Here is a 20021-nt window from a genome sequence, read left to right on the forward strand (position 1 = left end):
TTTACCAACTGATGCTTTAAGAAAAAAATTTGCTGACCTCTGGCCAAGAGGCAGCCCTGGCACCAAGAACTAGATCAGAAGACATGCCCAAGACCAAGGGAAGGTTGACTAGTGCCACGTGGGAATAGAATGCCCATCTTGATTTATTCCTACCAAGGGAGGGCGGTTATTGAGGCAGTGAGGCTGCTTCCTCCCCAATCAAGAGGAGGACCTAGACTGGAGGACCTGGGCCAGAACAGAGGGAGCCAACTTACTGTCTTTCACAGCACCCAGTTAATTTCCTTCATTGCATTTACCCTTTCCTGATATTTTCTAGTATAACTGTGTGTCTCCCCGTCCAGAGTCAAGCTCCATGAGACAGGGCCCTTTTCTGTCTTGTATACTTCAGTATCTGGAACAGTGTCTGGTGTATGTTAGTCACACAGTCAGTGTTTGTGGAGTAAATGAGTAATATTGGGTCCACAGCTCAGTCATCCAACTCCTCACTTCAGGGATTTTGAGAGAGAGTGTGAAACCACTTTCATAGCTCTTTCTGAGCCCACAGTGGCTAAGCCTGGAGTTCCCAGGGCTGGCTATATTGCATATCTGCTCCTCATGGTCTTCCTCATGCTTCTCCTTAGGGACATACATCCGTACCAGTGATGGGCGAATCTTTGCTGTCCGGGCGACTGGCAAACCAAAGGCCCCTGAAGATGGTCGGATGGCTGCCTCAGGTATAGTGGCTTCTACTTTCCATTGACCTATGTGGCATTTTTGACAGGTTGGTTTTGTTAACTATTTTTTGAGTAGATAATGTATACGTGGTTCACAATTCAAAGATTTCCAAAAGGAGTAAAGGGAGAAGTTTGTCTTCCTTTATACTCCCAGCCATCTGTTGCTCCTTCCTGGAAGTGCTTATTCCTGTTTTTTGTTTTTTTCTCAAGAGATACTCTATACATATACATGGTACAGGGATATGTATGTGCACATGTGTGTATATTAAAACAATATATGGTATATACATACTATATATGTATGTAACTTTGTATTTTGAAAACAAATGCTACACTTACTATAATATACTGTTTGTTCTTTTCTTCACTCACTGGTGCATCTCATTGCTTGTTCCTTATCCTTCCTTGAGATGTTCCTCGGTGAAGGTTTACACAAGATGCAGTTAGATGGGTATAACACGGTGCATTACTGGGTTCCCTGTTCCTGGACCTTTAGATTGTTGTACTCCTCCATTACACTTCTGGTTCACAGTCACATGGGTGTATCTATAGGAAAAATTCCTAGAAATCGGATTGCCAGGTCAAAGAGTATACATGTGGTACATGAACAACATTAGGAACTCTTGCAAAAGTCCCCTCTAACTAGGGGAGTGGCTCCCACTTATCCTCCCACCGTGCGGTGTGAGACGAGACTGCTCTTGCTTTCAGCTTTTATCATGGAAATTGTCAAGACACCAGACAAGCTGAAGAACAGAACCATAAGCACCCATGTACCCTGCAGCTCGATCCGGTGGCTGATACCTTTTTCAGAAACTTTTTCCTTTCTCTCCTTTCCTATTATTTGAACTATTTGTAAGTTGAAGACATCATGTCATTTCACCCCTAAATATTTCAGTACACATTTGCTGAGATTAAGGTATACTCCTCCTAATCACAGCACCATAATCACACTAAAAAAAAGTTTAACAATTCTGTAATATTATCTACCACTCTTGCCGGTTTAGATTTAGTTGTACCAGTCATCTTTCATGGCCATGGATTTTGTTTTGTTTTTAACCAGGATAGACTGCTTTTTAAACTTCCTTTTCCTCTTTTTTCCCATCATGGGCACTGACCATCTTTGTCCCCAGAAAGTGTCTGACTGAAAGGATGATCTGGCATTTCATATCCATTATTTCATAGGATTCACCTTGGTGGAGTTTTACAGGGAACTGAGGTACAGCGAGGTTACAAGTCTTTACTTGGATGGACTTATTTCCTAGATCGAAAGACTTCTTTCTTTGTGACTGGGAAAAGTTGACTAAGTGATGTTGTTTGCACATGAAACTATTTGAATTTTGAGAACCACAGGACAGGGTTTTTCCCCAGTGGACTTTTGTCTTATCCCCTCCATCCCTCCCTGGCCATTCTGGTTCTCAGTCACCTGCATTTTGTCCCCAGGTTCCCAGGGGCCTTCTCTCGAGTCTACAAGCAATGGCAGACACAGTGCCTCATCACCTAAAGCCCCCGACCCCGAGGGGCTGGCCCGGCCCGTCTCTCCAGACAGCCCGGAGATCATCAGCGAGCTCCAGCAGTACGCGGATGTGGCTGCTGCCCGAGAGTCCCGCCAGAGCTCCCCAAGCTCCAGTGCCGCCCTGCCTGGCCCCCCGGCTCCACTTGTGGACGGCAGTGCTGTTCCTGGGACAGCCCTCGGGACTGAGCCTCGACACGGGGGTCATTGCCTCAATAGTTCCCTCCTGGTGACCGGCCAGCCCTGTGGTGATAGGCACCCAGTGTTGGACTTACGGGGCCACAAGCGCAAGTTGGCCACCCCACCTGCTGCCCAGGAGTCAGCCCGCCGGCGGTCCAGGAAGGGCCATCTGCCAGCTCCCGTGCAGCCGTATGAACACGGGTATCCAGTTTCTGGCGGGTTTGCCGTGCCACCCGTCTCCTTAAACCATAACCTCACCCCCCCCTTCACCTCCCAGGCTGGGGAGAACTCCCTGTTCATGGGCAGTACCCCCTCCTACTACCAGCTGTCCAATTTGCTGGCAGATGCCCGCCTGGTGTTCCCAGTGACTACTGACCCTCTGGTGCCGGCAGGCCCCGTCAGTTCCTCTTCCACGGCTACCTCAGTCACTGCCAGCAACCCCTCCTTCATGCTCAACCCCTCTGTAACAGGGATACTCCCCAGCTACTCACTCCCATTCTCACAGCCACTCCTGTCCGAGCCAAGGATGTTCGCGCCTTTTCCTTCCCCTGTCTTGCCCAGCAACCTTTCACGGGGCATGTCTGTCTACCCCGGCTACATATCCCCACACGCAGGCTACCCAGCCGGTGGCCTCCTCCGGTCCCAGGTGCCTCCATTTGACTCTCATGAGGTTGCTGAGGTGGGGTTCAGCTCCAATGATGATGAGGATAAGGATGATGATGTAATAGAGGTCACTGGGAAATAGCTGGGGATCCCCTCTCCACCTCACTCGGGGCCCCCAGCAGGTCACCCACCCAGACGGAAGGCAGCAATCTGGGGTTTCTGAGAATAGGGCCCTTGGCAAGAGGGGAAAGGAAGAGGACAAAGAAGGGTGGTTGACCATAGGTGGCAGGGCTCTGTTGCTGTTTTAACAAAAGAGGCAAAAAAAAAAAAAAATTCCAACAGAGCAGCAATAGTGGGAAATCAGGGACCTAAAACAGGAATGGAGGGGCAGGGCAGCCTGCCTCTCTTCCTGCCTGCCTTGCTTATGCTGTCTGCTTGCTTGCTTGCCCGTCTGAGGGTAGAAGCTCACATCCCATTTCTGTCTTTGGGAACATTCTCTCCCGAGAGAGCTGCCTTACTGGGTGACTTAGCTTGGTCTGGAGAGGGGAGGGGAGGGAGGGAGGGAAAGAGACGAAGGGTGGGCAGACTGAGATTCCATGCAGAGTGGGGTCTTTTTAGGGGATGGGAAAGAAGCAGACCAGGTGTGTGTGCGTGTGTACGTGTGTGTGTATGTGTGTGTATATGTACTTACATGTATGTAACAGCAGGGGTGCAGGTGGGCGGGGAGGGAGGGAGGGAGGGAGGGACTAAGGGGGAAACTAAGAAATGAATTTATCTTTTATAAAATGGAAATCAGAGCATGGTGGTTCATGGCAACTATTACTATGAACATCAGGGTGAGCCCAGGAGAAGAGCCATGGGAACCACAAGTTTCCTTCTAGTTGGGTAAAGACCAGGCCCAGCTAACCCAAGTCCCCTGTTGTCAGAGCCACACTTGATTCAAGACTGGGGGGAGATTATCAGAGAAAATGGGCATTACCAATCTCTCTTTCCCCAGCAGCTTTCTCTGAGCAAGATCTCCCTTTCTGGCGCTTGAGAGTTGTCAGTGTGCCGAGGCTGGGAGGGAGAAGCACTGCAGAGTATGAGCGGGAGGTCATGGAGTTGTGGCCAGAAAAGACATTCTTCACGAAGATGGAACCGAGCCCCCAGCTGCCCGTCCTGGTGGCCTTTCTTGGCCTTTCCTTTCCTTCCCCATTAGAGAGCTCCATGTTAATTTATTTCTTATGGGCAATTATTTATTATTTGGACTTTTCATGTGTCTTGGTTCTTTTTTGGGGGGGGGGGGTGGGAGGGGAGGTTAGGGTAAGGAGGGTAGATGTTGGGAAGGGAAAGTTTAAGATGTCTAAGACCCCACAGCTGCTGGTTAGTAAATCCCCAGCGGATGGCGAATTGACCAAGGAAAGAGAGTTAGCCTTGATCAAGGTCTACACTAAGCAACTATGTTTTCAGCAAATGGCCTCTCAGGAAGTTCGGGGAATCCTGTGACTGGGTATTAGCGATGATGCGACTCATTACATGGTGATTGAAACTTAGGATCATGGAGTTTGCAATTAGGAAGTAAGTGACCCCAAATTCGGAGCTGTGTCCTCTTGGGATTACCTTAGAGGCAGGCTCTACGCTGAATAGTGAAGCTGGGTGTAGGTGGCTGCTGGGTTGACAGAACAGACAGTTGAGCTCATGTCAGAAAATGTCTTGGCTTCCTCAGCCTATCGTGATCAGTGTGGGCCCTGGTGTCTGCTACCTCCATCCTCTTTGAAGGAACGTGGAGGAGCCCTTCCTCTGTAGAAGCCTTAAATCATCATAACACATCGGTCATTCTGAGTCTCCCCTTATCACCAGTGCTGGAGGCTGAGGGGTATGTAGTTTTTAAGCATAAGTACTGTCTTCCTTTTGGCTTTTCCGCCCCTACTGCTGAGACCTTGCTGGGTAGTTCTTTAGGGAAAACAAGCCCTGTCTGGCTTCAGAGCTTTACCACCTCCCCATCGGTCCCTCCTCACTGGCCGGGCAGCTGCCGTGCCTGCCTCTTCTGAGCCCTGGAGGCAGCTTAGCGGGGTCACCCGTAGTAGTAGCTGCTTCTGCAGTTCTTCTGAGCAGCCCATTTCCATTGTTGGGGGGGTCTTAGCACACTCCGGGGTATTATCCCCAAGAAGAGACAAGGAGATGGCTGGTGCGTGTGCGTGTGTGTGTGTGTGTGTGTGTGTGTGTGTGTGTGTATATGTATGTGTGCGCGCACTGTTCAGTTACACCAAAAGTGGAACTTAAGGAGCTTGCTTTCTCTGTTCTCATAAGCACCCTGTCAGACACTTAATTCTCCTCTTCATAGAAGCCTTAGACCTACAATTTAGCTATGCAAATTATTTTAATAATTTTAAAACAGCAGTTCCAACAGTGCTTTCTCGGATGCATCCCAAGAATGAATGGTGAAGGGGCTGAGTTGGAGTGGGCTCTCCAGCTGAGGCTGGTGCAGAGGGAGTACGCTAGCCTGAATCTCTGATTTGCGGGGAACACTCACCACCTGGGCTACAAATGATGCCTCTAAGGCCCCAGAGCACTGGGATCCCAGAGATTGTGTGTGTGTGTTTGGGGAGGGAGGGGTATTTCTGTGTTCGCCTCTAGGAAATCACAGCAGCAGGCTCTGAGAATCCAGAAACTATCCCAGCGAGGAACTGAAATCAGTCCCTGGAGGGATGGGCTTTTGAAGGTACTGGGAAGCAAACGGGTGTTCTCGGCGCCATTACAAGCCTGCCCTCTTCCCAGTGGTACTAGGGGCTGAGTCTTGCTTCACCTCAGGAAAGACCATAGTTTTGGGAGGCTGTCCTGTGTAGACAAGGTTTTCTTTGATATGTGCAGCTTACAGTGTATAAGAGAGTAGGGCTAGGATCATGGGAAATTAGAGTGCTTCTGGTTCCATGGTTTTCCTTTTTTTTTTTTAAATGAACGTGAAAACACTTCTCTGACATTTCTGCTGTCTCTGTGTGCAGGTAGGCAGGCGTGCATGCACACCAAATATGAACATATGTGTGAGGGAAGCAGCTGTCTCAGAACCTAAGAACGATGTTTTACTGTTTCTTTGATGAGAAACAACTTGGTGGTGATGTCCACCCACCATTCTGGCTTGAGTAAGAGAAGGATGGTAAGAGGGAGGGCAGGAGATCAGGGTTAGCCATCTTCCCTCACTGCTGTCTTCCATAGAATGTTTTCAAGGGCCTCAAGCCCCATCTGTCTGGTTTAGCCTAAATCCTCAATCTAGGGGGTATAGTACTATGTAATGATTCAGAATTACCACTTGTAGTAATGTTTGATTTTCTGTCTCAGTATTTTTGTAGATAAAAATTCAGCAGAGACAGATTAGCCATTGAAGTGAGAAAGTAAGTGAACCATGTTGGATCCAGATCATTTTCGAATTAGATATCTGCAGAGTTCTCACTGCCTCAAGTTATGCTTCTCAAGCATCTGTCTTAAGCATCTTCTGACTTCAGGATATCTCTGGTCCTTAGAACTCTATTTCCTAGGAACTAGTGTGTAGAATCTCTATATACTTGTGATTCACAACTAAATATGAACATTTCCCACTCCAGGACATGAAGCAAGTAGCTGGGGTAACATTTTGCTAATAGGTTGAAACACTCAACCAAGCTTTTAACAGTCTGGGTGGGACTGTCACTCCCACAGCAGTCAGAGCAAGGCACTCTTACCTGTGCATGCCTGGCATCGCTCTGAATTGAGTCCTCATCCCTTGGGGGAAGGTCGTCTGGGGCTTTACATTCCTGTTTCTGTGTTTCTGTTCATAACCTCCTTGTGCTTCCCAGTCCCCTGTGATTCTACAGGAGCCCAGTGTCTCCTCTCTGAGCAGTGGCCTCCTGTGCACCCAGCTCAGTGACTCTCCTTGCACCAAAACTCCTGAGAGGAGAACTCCCACCCTAGCAGACTTTCTGGCCCTCGGCAGACTGTTCCCAAGAAAGAAATCTGCACCTCGTGGTCTGTCTGAGAAGGTTATGCTCTCCAGTCACTCACCTGCAGACTCTCCCTCTGACTCTTCTGCCCTGTATATTCCACTGTGACCCCTTCGCGTGTGTTCTGTGCCACTGGCTTGGCTCTAGTCCTTTTATGAATACCCGAGTCTTAACAATGAACTTGCTGAGCAGGCAGAGTCCAACTTCTCTGCGCTTCGGGGACTTGGTCTCCTTGCCTCTCTCAGAGGTCTGTTTGCTATCATAATCTAGTGTGTTGGGGAGAGGTAGCTAGACAGGCTGTAGTGATGGGGCCGGGGGAGATTTGAGTACTCTGTTACCACTATTGGGATAATATTCAGAAGAGGGGACCTCATACTGTGACCTAACCTAGGGCCCTCCCCTGGAAGAGAGCTCAGTCCAGGTTGTGTGTGTGTGTGTGTGTGTGTGTGGCAGTGTGTGTGTGCGCACACGTGCTTATGTGCACATGGGTGTAAACTGACTTATCTGGTTGTGTTACTCAGGGTGGGCTGGGGACTCACCGGAAGAATCCCCTCAGCCTTCCCGACTGTGTTTTTCCTGTACCCTCTCCAGAGGGGTCGGGGAAGGGGGTCCAGGGTGGGTTGAGGGGGTCGCAATGGATAACCACTAAGGCCACACTGCTGCCAGGGGGAGTCAGGGGGAGATGAGGTGGCCCCAGGGACCTGGCACCTGGCTTTGGTTTTCCGTCTTCTTTCCTCAGGACGCCCCCTGAGGCCTGGGACCTGCGCCTGGCTTTGAGGAGCATCTGTAGCTGAGTGCTCTAGCTGCTGGTGTGATCACGGGCTTCCCTCCTCTCTCAGCAGGGCAGGTGCTCCTGCCCTAGAGACTGGGCAACTGGCTGTTTCTATGACGTATTTATTTTTACTTGTGTTTCATGTCACTTTTTTTAAAAAAAAAAAGCAAACAGAACAATTGTAAGTCAGTATAACTGCCTATCAGTTTTCTTTATTTCTCTTTTTGTAAAATAAAATGTAAACTGAAGAAGGCAGTGTTGTTTAATCAAGGAATTGTCTGAACAGCTCTGTGGCTGGGTGATGGTGTAAGGGATATAACTTAGAGCAGCGTGGATGCTGAGACAGCACCTCTGGGGGTGGGAACAGATGGCTGGCAGGCTCTTTTTATGCTGTGGAGTTCACTACACTTTTTCTGCCTTGGCTCACCTGAAGAAGACTGCATTTCCTGGCTCTGGAGGAAATAGCAAAGCTGACTCCGAGTGGCTTGAGGCTAGCTGGTCCCTCAGTCATGGCAAGTCCTGCAGGGGTAGCCCTAACTAGCCTGTGAGTGGCCAGGGATTGGCCTTCAGAGGGTGGGAGATGGCTGGTGGCAGGGTTTGGAGAGCATCTTACATTGCATGTGCATTCTCCATTTGTCATCTGAATTAGAGGATCTAATCACCGCTTCGAAGAGAACTAACCTGAAGAGGTAGAAGAAGGAGGGGGCTGTCTATGCTTTGTTTCCTGTTTGGTGAAACACTGTCTGGAATTTACTAAGGGAGAGTTAAAGAGCTTCTGTGGACAGGGAAGGCAAGAGGAGACAAAGGCCAAGTCTGGGCTCCTGAGAGAATACAGGCCATTGGGAGACAGGACGGACTGGAGCATGGGTGAGGGAGATGATCCCAGAGGCTAGGTGATCAGCTCTGCTCAGACATGCTACCAGGGGTAGTGGAGAGTGCCTGGACTACTGTCTCCTGGTGGCGAGGAGAGGTCTTGCAGGAATCCTACCAAGGGCAGAGCTGGCTTTGTTGAGAGCAGCCTGCAGTGAAGCCTGGTAGGCTGATGGCCTGCAGCCCCAGTCACAGGCTAACTCTGCTCACCACAGAGGCGCTGAGGCTCCTAAGACACATCCTGAACTCTGACATGGAGCTCTGGAGTTCCCCTACCACGCTAAAGGAAGTGAACAGAGAGGATGAGATGAAAGGGCCTCTCCAGACAATGGTTTCCTGGGAGAAGTTCATCAGCTTCTGAGAAGCAGAACTGACCATGCAGAGGCTGTCTGTGTCTGAGGCAGTAGCCCGCCCTTCCTGGTCTCACAGGAAATGCTTTCATGTCCATTTGCCTCGGGGCACCCAGAGGGTTTGATCATCTACCTAATATCCATCAATAGACCAGAACTGCCACAATCCTGCCAGCCCAGCCCCGAGCGCCTCTGAGAAGTCAGCTACCCATTCTGGTTAGCCCAGAGCCCTGTAGATAAGGTTCAGTCTTCCCTGCCGGTGGACAGAATAGTGTGAAGTAGAAGGAAAAAAAAACCAGCTACAAGTGCCTCTGTGTCAGTCTGCCCTTTGCTAGTATAGTGGGATCCCCTCCAAAAATAATTCACTTCCCAAACCAATCCTCTGTGTGAGGAGCACCAAAGTAGCTCTTGACCCTGCCTGTCATGTAGACAAGCTTATGAGCAGAGCTGTCCCCTGCCCTATCCCCTCCACTGCAGGACTGGGCCTCTCAGGAGGGTGAGGTTTTATCTTTGGGGCTCTGGAAGAATGCTTTGTTGTTTTTGTAGTTCCTCAAAGATACCAGCTGAAGATTGAAGCTGTCCTCAAGGAACTTAGAGTTGGCTTGGGGTTTGGCGCAGTGGTAAAGAATCCGTCTGCCAATACAGGAGATACGAGTTCAATCCTTGAGTGGGGAAAAATCCCCTAGAGTAGGAAATGGCAACCGGCTCCAGTATTCTTGCCAGGAAGATTCCGTGGACAGAGGAGCTTGGAAGGCTACAGTCCAATGGGGTCGCAAAGAGTACCACACGACTGAGCACGCACACTGTATGTGTGTGGGTGTGTATAATACATAACTTAGAAGGGCAGACTGGCCTCCCCCATCCACCTCTAGGCTACTGAAGGAGGAACCCGGAAGGCAGGGCCTTGATTTTGTTCATTTAGTATCCGCAGCCCCTAGAACTGTACTAGCAGGAAGCGATGCCCAATAAATGTTGGATGGAAGAATGATCACCTCTGTGCTCCGTTTGGCAGGGTGAAGCGGGGCAGAGGAGGGGAGAGGTAGACGCTGAGTGTTGGAGGTAGCTGCTATCTGCGCTGTCCGAGATGGGATCCCGCTTCCTCCCTGAGCTTCAGCTGTAAAATGAGAGCAAGTGGCCCTGCCTTGCTTGGTTCCCAGGTCTGTCGGAAAGCCTCAGTGAGGCAAAGCGACAGTACCTAGGGTGATACCAAGGCCAGAGTTGTACTGCCGCGCTGCACTTCCCAATCTCTTCAAAGGATCCTCTCCGGTGCAGCCGTTTGGGACCCCAGACTGCCTCTCTACTCCCCCCTCATGTCGTGGCTTTCTCGACAGTCCAGAAGTCAAGAGACTGTTTCTAAGTCACCGTCGACCTGCAGCCCAGAAGCTTGTGGGAGGCAGGAAGGTAGAGGGTGGCATTGGCCCCTGACCGCTCAGCCTTACAGGCGTACGTCTGTTGCCATGGACACGGGGCGGGGCAGGCCCCCGCCCTTTGGGCCCCGCGCGCACGCGCCCACGGCCATGGCCACGTCCTGCCGCGAGAGGGGGCGGAGCGAGCGTGCGCGGCGGGCGCGCGCAGGCTCCAAGACCAAGCCGCGTGCGCGGATTGGCGTCGGCGGCTGGTGGCCGCTGAGGTGAGGGCCAGGTCTGGGAGGTGTCCTCGCCGGGGCGGCTCTACACGCGCCAGAGGCCTGGAACCTCCGTGCGCCTGGGCGCGACCTCAGGGCCACCCGCGTCCCCACCGTGACCCCGGCCCAACCGCTCTTTGCATCTCGTCACTCCCACAGCTCGTCCCGGCTGCATCCAAGGGCCCGAACGCGACCTTGGACCACTCTACTATCTCGGGCCACCCTCTGCCTCGGCCACCGGTGCACGGCACGCCCGGAGACTAGGGACTCCGGGGCGGGCGAAGGGGTGGGTGTGGGCGGCGGGGTCCGACAGCTGGACCAGAGCCGCACGTAAACTCCGCCCTTGTCTCCTGAGGCCGCGCCACACAGCGGTGGCTGCAAACTTTAACTTCCTTGTAAGTTGCAGAGGTGCGTGGGACCCCTAGAGGTCGTGGCTGAAAAGGAAAGGGCTGGTTACCTAGGCGAGGCGAGGGTGAGCAGGGGGTGGACCCCGTGATTGTAGAGTGGAGGCAGCCTCTCCTCCCCTCGCAGGCCCCTCTGATTCCCAAATCTTCCCGCGCCCGGCGGGCGCTGAAAGTTTTGCCTGTGGCTGGCCCTTTAAGGGCGGGCCAGCCGCCGCGGCGCACGTGAGCGGCCTCAGGAAGCCGGCGCGGGGCCGCCCTCCCAGAGAAACCGAGAGGGGTCACAAGCCTGCCCAGGGTCAGCAGCGGGGGTTGGCTTAGGGCCAGGCGCGGTGGATGGACCCCTCCAGGAAGAGGACGCTCCAAGTACAGAGGTTTATAACCAGAAGTCTAGTGAAGAGCTGACATTTTTCAGGCGGAATCTGGCTTCTGATTTCCCTAAGGGGTCTGAGGACGTGGTGGAGGTACACCATATCTTCTGGGGAGGACAGTTCTTGTCGAGGCCCCTGTGGGCGTTCCCTGATGAGAGATCAGTCAGGGAAGGGCTCCTGGCTTAGTGGTTATTTTCTTTCTGCCCTCAGCCCTGGAGCACTTGGAGCTTTGGCCCCTGCCGCGCTGGATGCCATGAGTTGCTAAAGTGAGCCGGCTTTAGAGGTGAGCTTCCCCAGCCCTTCTTCCCTTTCTCTTACCCTGCTTCCTTCCCGTGCTGCCCAGAGCTCAGCGGGTCCCCAGGTACATTCCCTGCCTCTTTTGAGCAGTTTAGGAAGTGAGAGGAAGAGAAGGGTTCCAGGAACTAAGCTCCTTTGAGGAGAGAGGAAGTGTGCAGAGAGAGCAAGGACCAGAGGGCTGATCACTCCCAAGACAAGTGGGAGACTTAGATACTGAGAGCTTCCAGCTAAGAGCCTTGGGTTCAGAGATGTCCAACATAGATTAAATTCTTGGGCTTTTCTGGAAGTCCTGTTCCCAGGGAGGAGAGAAGTGGAAGTGGGGAAGTTGGACTACCTGGATTCTCACTGCCTACATTTTGTCCAGGCAGTTCTGTTTAGTACCTTTGTGACTTTGGTCAAATCTCTTAATCTCCAACCACTTGTTTTCTGATCCATACCCATCTGGTTTTGAGGATTAATGAAGTAGCTGTGTTTCAATATTTAGACAGTGCCTTATCATCATCAAAGAAATCAGGTGTGAAACTAAGTGAAGGCAAGTTGAGGAAGACAAAGAATGCATCCAAAAGTGCAACTGTAGGGTAGGAACAAGGGTGGGTGAAAAGACCATTGTGATACAACGCAAGGTCATGATGCCAAAGGTTTAGAAGTGTATTGCCCATGTCTGTGAGACAAATACTCTGTGCAAATTGACTGCAAAGACAGCTCTTCAGAAAAAAAGTTTTGAGACCCAGAACCCACAGGGAATAAATTATTCCATACAGCTAAGTTTTCCATAGAACTGAAGTGTTGATTTTCTGCTCCTGAACCATATAAATAGTCTTCTCTGTGGTGTGTTCCACACCCCCCCACCCTGGGTGATGCAGGTCAAGCCCTCTTAAGAGAGTTAGTCTTCTGGCCCCAAGTTGCATGGAGGCCTGGGCAGTCTGTCTGGAATGGCTCATACACCAGCCTATGGGCTGTGTCCCTCAGCCTGCTCTTAGATATCTTCTCTGCTTTTTTTTTTCCTCCCCTAAAACGAGTATCTTTATTGCTTATACCATGCAGATAGCAAATAGGAGAAACAGGGAAAGTCCAGTGAGGAAGAGGGAGAATTGTCAGATAAATGACATACACAGAAAGGAAAAGACACCCTCTAGCAAACCTACATGATGCCTTTCTGTGAACTATCTAGTACGTGAGGTCAGTGGGGGAGAGCTGAATCCCCAAAATGAAATTCCGAACATCCAGAGATGTTGGGGAGAAGGGAAGGAAGGGGGAGGGGTGAAGCAGCCATTGGACCCCTGTTTGGGCTCCTGCCTGGCCAGCATCCCTCCCCCATGGGAGGCACCACTCCCTGTTGTGTCTCCACTTCTAGCAGTCTTTCTTCCTCTGCCTCTTCCTTGCTGATCTGTGGACTGGAAAATTGGGATGAAGCTTGTTAGCCTGGGGAGCTCAGCAAGTTCAGGAAGCATAGTGCTGGACTTTGCTCGGGCTGCTCAGGCCCTCTTTAGCCTGGCCTCTCCTTTGGTTCTGGATGGATGAGCTTGTTGGATAGCAGTATTTCTTGGGCCAGTTGTGTTTAGTCAAAGAGACTTTCCTATGTGAGCCCCTTCCTGTGGCACATTTTCTCTGCCTGAGGTTTCATTCCTCATGGTTTCCCTGTTTTTAATAAGAGGGCCCTGTGCTTGCCCCTCCTCCTTCAGGCAGTGGCTCACAGGTTTGGGAGGCTGGGCAGGCAGTGCAGGGAAAAGGCTGGCGGGCAGGCTGATGTCGGCCCATCAGGGGTGGCTGATCAGGGCTGAAGTACGATCAGCTGCCCCTGATGGACCAGACATATGTCCCCTGCTGACTCACTCCTGTGCCTCTTCGTGACTCAGCTTCCCCAGGTGTGACCACGACTGCCAGCTGACAGAGTTGCTCGGAGAGCCTCCATAGTTGTGATTAAGAAATAAAGAGGCTTGTGGCTTCAGTCATCCTTTGTAGCTCCCTTCTAGGTCACTGTGTGTGTAAACACCTCCGGCTCCTCCCCCTCCCCCTCCCGGGTCAGAGCACCCAAGGCAGGGCTGAGGTTGGGCCACAGCTGGCTGGCGGGCAGGCGGGCACATTGGTCAGAGCAGGCTACCAACCTCCTCTCCCTTCTGTCTCCTTTGCAGCTGCCTTGGGGTGTGGCGTGGGGGGCACAGAGCCATGTCGGACCTGCTCCTCCTGGGCCTGATTGGGGGCCTGACTCTGCTGCTGCTGCTGACGCTGCTGGCCTTTGCTGCGTACTCAGGGCTGCTGGCTGGGGTGACAGTGAGTGCTGGCTCACCCCCCATCCGCAACGTCACCGTGGCCTACAAGTTCCACGTGGGCCCCTACGGTGAGACTGGGCCGCTTTTCACGGAGAGCTGCAGTGTCTCCCCCAAGCTCCGCTCCATTGCTGTCTACTATGACAACCCCCACACGGTAAGGAGCCTCCTGTGCCCTGGCTGGGGTTCCACCCACTGGACAGATATGGGGCAGGGCTTGTTGGGCTCGGGGTGTTTTGGTTTCTGAGGAAGGGGCGGGGAAATGATAGAGCTGGCTATGTAGACCACCTCCTCTCTGGCCTTGAAGCTCCTTCCAGATTTAGTCTGGACTTCTGCTCCAGGCATCCATATACTGGTTTTCTACTTGTCCAGGTCTAGTTTCCCTGTCTTGTGGCTCCCACGAACTTCTGAGTGCCACTGTGAATCCCTAGGCTCTGCTGGGGCTTTGCTCTGTTGCTTCCTCTTCTGGCCTTCTTTCATTCCCATTTGAAGCCAGCACTCTAAAGCCAGGCCATTCAGATGCTGCCCTTTCTTTGGGATTGTATCTTGTTTCTTTGGGGGCTTCCCTGGTGGCTCAGATGGTAAAGAATCTGCCTGCAATGCAGGAGACCCGGGTTCAATCCCTGGGTTGGGAAAATCCCCTGGAGAAGGGAATGGCTACTCACTCCAGTATTCTTGCCTGGAGAATTCCATGGACAGAGGAGCCTGGTGGGCTACAGGCCATGGGATAGCAAAGAGCTGGACACAATCGACTAACACAAACACAAACACACACACACACACACACACACACGTTTCTTTGCCTTCCCTCTTTCAGCTCTTCTACTGAAAGAAAATAAAATCTTATAGTCATTATGATAGTCCCTTGCCCAGGGACAAGGTATTTCTTTGGACGTCAAGCTGCCTAGTTTTGAGAGGGGTTTGGGGGCAACTGGAGCCTGGTGAGCTGTCCGGGATGCTGGGGTGAGAGACTGACCTGGCATCACGGGCACCCCGTGGGTGTCTGGCTGTACTTACAGCCTGTGGTGAGTCAGGGCTCACCAATGTGGCCTCCTGCCATGCCGTGGGGTGGTGCTGCCTACTGCTGCATGGGCTGGCAGCTCTGCCTAGGTTCTCCAGCCTCCAGCTCTGAGTCTTGGCAAACCAGGTGTTGGGAATCCCCAGCTCTGGTTTCCTTGCCTGGAGAGCTCAAGTGAGCAAGGCCTATAGCCTCCACACTGCGTGCTGAGCGGGCCTCACTGGGGTGCTCAGTTGAAACAAGGATATCCTGACTCCCTCTCTGTGCCAGGTTCTGCTTGACACCTGCACTCTGGAGATGAACAGACCTGGCCCTGCCCTCAGGAAACTTTGTGGGGTTGGCAAGTCAGCCCTATAAAAATGAATGAATGTCTAGCAAGACACTGTACTGTGTTCAATGTTCATGGAACTTTGAGCTGTGGATTTGCCTCAAGTCTACCATGGAGGCTCAGAGAGGAGGTCTGCCATGAGTATAATTTTACTTTACTGGGAAGGGCCTTCTGGCTAAGGGAACTGCAGAGCACAGGCCTGCAGACGTAGGATGACAGAGGAAGTGTGGCAAGTGAACACGTGGTGGGTGGAGAGCGATGTAGAAGGATTGGCTGGGCCAGGCAGTGGGAGGAACAGCGGGTTGGGAGGACAGGTAAGGCACAGTTTTGCCACCTTTTTGATTTAGGAAGCTAAGTAGATGGCAAGGGGAGGAGACGAGGCAGGGGGCCGTGGAGACTGGGCTGAGTCGGGGTGAGAGGTGACGGGGCCTGGTTGAGGGATGAGTAGACGTGGCAGTTCTGAGGTCACGTGACTGGAGTTGGCACCGAGAGTCGAGAACACTGAGACCCAAGAGGGCTGGGGTAGGCTTTGGGCTGTGGGAATCCTAGACCAGACGCCGGACCCCCACCCTTGCCCGCTTCTGTTGTCTAAGTCCCTGTCTCTCCGCTACCCTCCCCTGGTCCCTGCCCCTCCTCCCGCATCTGACCCAGTTGGAACCCTCTGCAGGAACTCAGTAGGAGGGACAAGGGTCCTTGCAGTGTCTCTTTCCTTATCAGCATGTCCTGTTTCAGAAGCCGTATGTTACCTCTTGGATTGGAGGTGTTAATTCCAGAATGGGAGAGGGCCGTGGTCCCTTTGGGTCATTGCCGAAGGCTGGCTCAGGGAAGAGTGAGGTAGAAGAATCCTGGCATGGGGCACGCTCCCCAAGGCCTCCTAACCCAGCCAACTCCAGGAAGCCCACCATACAGCTCTCCTGGGGATGTGATGGACTCTCTGGGCTGGGTCTTGATTTCCAGGCTTGGCTAGGCACATCCTGACTTGGGTACCAGTCTGAGGGCCCGTGGCCTGAGAGCACAGCCTTGAGGTTAGCAGTCCTAGATTCTGATTCTGTCTCACCACTGTCCTGTTGTGTGATTTGGGGCATACCACATAACCTGTCTGAACCCCCATTTCCTCATCTGCAGAGTAATGTTAAAAATACCTGCTTTTAGGTCACCTGGCAAGGGTTAAATCAAGTGACATAGGTGAGGCATTCCCTAGTAGCTCAGCTGGTAAAGAATCTGCCTGCAATGCAGGAGACCTGGGTTTGATGCCTGGTTTAGGAAGATCCCCTGGAGGAGGGCATGGCTACCCACTCCAGTATTCTTGCCTGGAGAATTCCATGGACAGAGGAGCCTGGCTGGTTACAGTCCCTGGGATCACAAAGAGTCAGACACAACCGGGTGACTTAAGCACAGCACAGCCCAGGACCTTGAGGTGCTATGGTTGAGGATCAGAAATTGTAGCAACAAAAAATGGGTGGAAAAAACACTCATGCTAATTAAGTGTGATGAGGATTGTTAGGCTGGGCACTCATAACCCAGGCCTAGGCCCTAGCCCTGGCTGTGACCATCGGGTTGGCATAGAGAATGAACACATAGTCATAGTGGCCCCTCTGATCCTGTCTTTCCCAGTCCTGGGTCACTCGGGAAGTAACCTGTGTCCGCATTCAGAACTGAGTCACACCCTGACACCTGGGATAGCTCACCTGCCTGGCAGAGATCCTAGAAGGTTCAGGGAACCCTGGGCCCCCAGGATTCATGTTCTCATGGCTACCACAGACTGATTGGTCCATGAGAACTGAGGCTTCTGGGTCCATACTGCTGATACCATAGGGGAGGAGACTAACGACCAGTTAGCAAATGCTGCAGTACTGTCTTACCAAGTTTACTTATGCTTTTTTATTTGCATTTAACAAATATTTGAGCATCTGGTCTGGCCACTCTCTCCTGGGCACTGGTGCACAGTGGGGACCAAGGGATGCAGCCCTCAGGCCCTCTCCATGGGCGCGAGGGGTGTCAGGGAACCTAAAGGACAGGCCTCTTCTGGTCCTGGGGAGGGCCGAGATGCGAAGCTTTCTGCTCCCTGGCTGCCTCCCCCAGCCCAGCGGTGTCCAGCATGGGGCCCTGCATGCTGTGATTCACAGGAGGAAGAGACAGGATGTGGCTGAGCTGTGGAGTGTCCCATCCCCACTCCGCCCTCCCCAGCACAGCCCAGCACAACACAACAGGAGCCAGAACCTGGCTTCTCTGAGTGTGGGAGGGAGTGAGGCTATTTCAGGCTCTGTGAGTGGGGCCGTGAATGACCAGGTGAGGGGTGGCCACCCCCATGAAGTGTGGACTGACAGCTCCCAGCCACGCCCCTTCCAGGTCTCAGCTGGACAGAGGGAGGTTGGTTCCTCAGAAAGGCCTGGTGAGGCTCCCCTGGTCTGGCTCAGGGCCCAGGAAGTAACACACGAAAGGGCACCAACAAGGCAAGATTGTGGCATTGCTCTGGACACTTTCACGTGAGATGCTGCTTGAGTGTGTATATTCTGGAGAGACATGTCTATGTTTGGGTGTCAGTCAGCTGGCCAGCCCTATATCTTAGAGTTCTATATGGGAGGAGCCTATAGATCTGGGCTTGTGATTCTTGTGGTGCCGGAGGAATCATTCTGTTTTCCATCCCTGAGGGCCTTGGTGGCACGCGCACACACACACACACACACACACACACACACAGAGTTCTGTCTTGCTCTCTCGCTCCTACTTGGACAATGATTTTCGCTTCCCCTTCTAGGCCTGGTCCCTCTGGGAGCCTTGGTTGTTGGCAAGGCGCTGGAGAGGACCCTGCACACCTCGTTTGATCCTGACCAGTTCTGACCTGTGAACAAGCCCTAGTGATTGGGCTGCTGTCACCGTGCCTGTGGGCCTGTCCCGTCTGACAGCCTGGCCCTCCTCCTCCTGCCCCACCCTCTGCTGCTGCCGACTCTGCTGCTATTTGGGGCTTAAGTAACCTGCCTGCCCGCCCTTGTGGGGAGCTTGGCTGAGGCAAGTGGGGTGTGGCAGCCTGTTCAGCTTACCTGATCAAGGCCTAGGAGGGGGTGCTTGCTTCAGGCATGGAGGGGGTGGGGGAGGGGACTGGTGGTGGTTGGGTTCTACCTTTAGTTAGCTGCTTGTTGTTTAGTCGCTCAGTTGTGTCCGACTCTGTGAGGCCATGGACTGTATCCCACTAGGCTCCTCTGTCCATGGGATTCTCCAGGCAAGAATACTGGAACGGGTTGCCATTTCCTTCTCCAGGGAATCTTCCCAATCCAGGGATTGAACCTGCATCTCCTGCGTTGGCAGGCAGGTTCGTTATGGATAAGCCACCAGGGAAGCCCCTTTATAAGCTGAACCACACTGAAGTTTCTCTCTTCCACTAGTCCTTTGAGAGTCAGCCTGGGGGTCACCAGATCTGCAGGGGCTGAGTAAGAGTTTTCTGATGTTGGCCTGTGCCGTACTTTCTCTTCAGTGTATGTGGGGATGGGGTCCCCTGCTCTCCCTGGAGGCACTGAGGTCCCATGGAGCCTGAGAAGGGTGGGGTGAGGGAGTAGGATTTCCTAGGATTGCACCCTCAGAACAGGCAAGGGGGATGTGGACTGAGCTGATGCCTCCTGAAGGCCCAGACCATCATCTACCCAGCTATCCCGTGGCAATAGTTCTGTCACGTGGAATCCAGGTCTTTGCTCATAGCAGGTTGACTGTAGGCAGCTGTAGAAAGGTGAGACTCACTGCCCAGCAGAGCTGGCCTTGGGAAGGAGAAGGGGTGAGGAATGGAGGGAAGGGCTTTGGACTTACCCTTCAGGGTTGGAATCAAGGCTCCATTGCTTACCTGCGTGTGACTGAGCAAGTCCCATGGTCTTTCTGAGAATCTCTGCTTCAGGATTTTAGTGTTTTGGGGGACTAGATAAGACCAAATACCCAGCTCCTATTAGGTGCTTAGCCATCTTGGCATATGCACACCCACCCACATATGCACCTCTGAGGGCCTTATGCCATGAAGACTTGATGCTTTTAGGTACTCTGCTTGCCTGTGGCCTAGCCTTGTGCAGGTGTCCTGGGCCATGCGAGGAGGTGCAGTGTGGGGAGAAACCATTGTGCAGGCCGTTCCGCCCTGTGCTCAGTCACTGAGTCGTCTCTTTGTGACTACTCTTTGTGACCCCATGGACTGTAACCACCAGACTCCTCTGTCCATGGCATTTCCCAGGCAAGAATAATGGAGTGAGGTGCCATTTCCTACTCCAGGGTATCTTCCTGACCCAAGGATTGAACCCACATGTCTTCCATCTCCTGTAGACGCAGGCAGATTCTTTACCCCTGTTGCCGCTTGGGAAACCCCAGGCCATTCCTCGGCAGGGCCTATTTCTTGGGCTCCCCAGTGGCTGTGGATTGTATGTGGCATGGCTCTGGAGTCAGTCTGCCTGGGTTTGAACCCTGATGCCAACATTGCCTTGCTGGATTCCCTTTGCTGAACTCCCTGGGTCTCAGGGATATAATGAGCAGATGCCTAGAAGGCAGCAACTGAGGCCAGTGGTGAGCACCTTGTCAGATGCCAGCTGACATCCTTAGGATTATGCTTGGGGGTGAAAATAGAAAATCCCTGAAAGACTTCCAGGTGGGAGCTCCCAGCAGCCCCTGGAGCCCCCTCTGAAGGGTGGCATCCTGCTGACTTCCCTCCCCTCAAGCCTGAAGTGTGGGTCATGTGCTCTGACCTGGTTGTCTGTGTCACCCATTTCCTTCCTAGTGCCAGTTCCACCGTGCCTT

General features: G+C 52.6%; 2 protein-coding genes across 7 annotated transcripts in view; both read left to right on the forward strand.

Moving 5' to 3' along the window:
- The window catches only part of RAD54L2 (RAD54 like 2), a 90279-nt gene extending 82300 nt beyond the window's left edge, over positions 1-7979 (forward strand). Inside the window, exons 21-22 of the mRNA XM_043441909.1 lie at positions 621-713; positions 2154-7979. Of these exons, the coding sequence (XP_043297844.1) occupies positions 621-713; positions 2154-3148 (1088 nt within the window). The 3' untranslated portion in view covers positions 3149-7979. The remainder of the gene's footprint in view (positions 1-620; positions 714-2153) is intronic.
- Positions 7980-10497: 2518 nt separating this feature from the next.
- Positions 10498-20021, forward strand: part of TEX264 (testis expressed 264, ER-phagy receptor) — a 30250-nt gene continuing 20726 nt past the window's right edge. Inside the window, exons 1-3 of one of the 6 annotated variants that reach the window (XM_043441910.1) lie at positions 10498-10581; positions 11558-11630; positions 13777-14068. In XM_043441910.1, the coding sequence (XP_043297845.1) occupies positions 13811-14068 (258 nt within the window). In that variant the 5' untranslated portion in view covers positions 10498-10581; positions 11558-11630; positions 13777-13810. The other 5 variants (XM_043441913.1, XM_043441911.1, XM_043441914.1 and 2 more) reach the window with 5 other exon arrangements.

The sequence above is a fragment of the Cervus canadensis genome, chromosome 22 (genome assembly GCF_019320065.1).
Source record: "Cervus canadensis isolate Bull #8, Minnesota chromosome 22, ASM1932006v1, whole genome shotgun sequence".
NCBI classification, from domain to species: domain Eukaryota; kingdom Metazoa; phylum Chordata; class Mammalia; order Artiodactyla; family Cervidae; genus Cervus; species Cervus canadensis.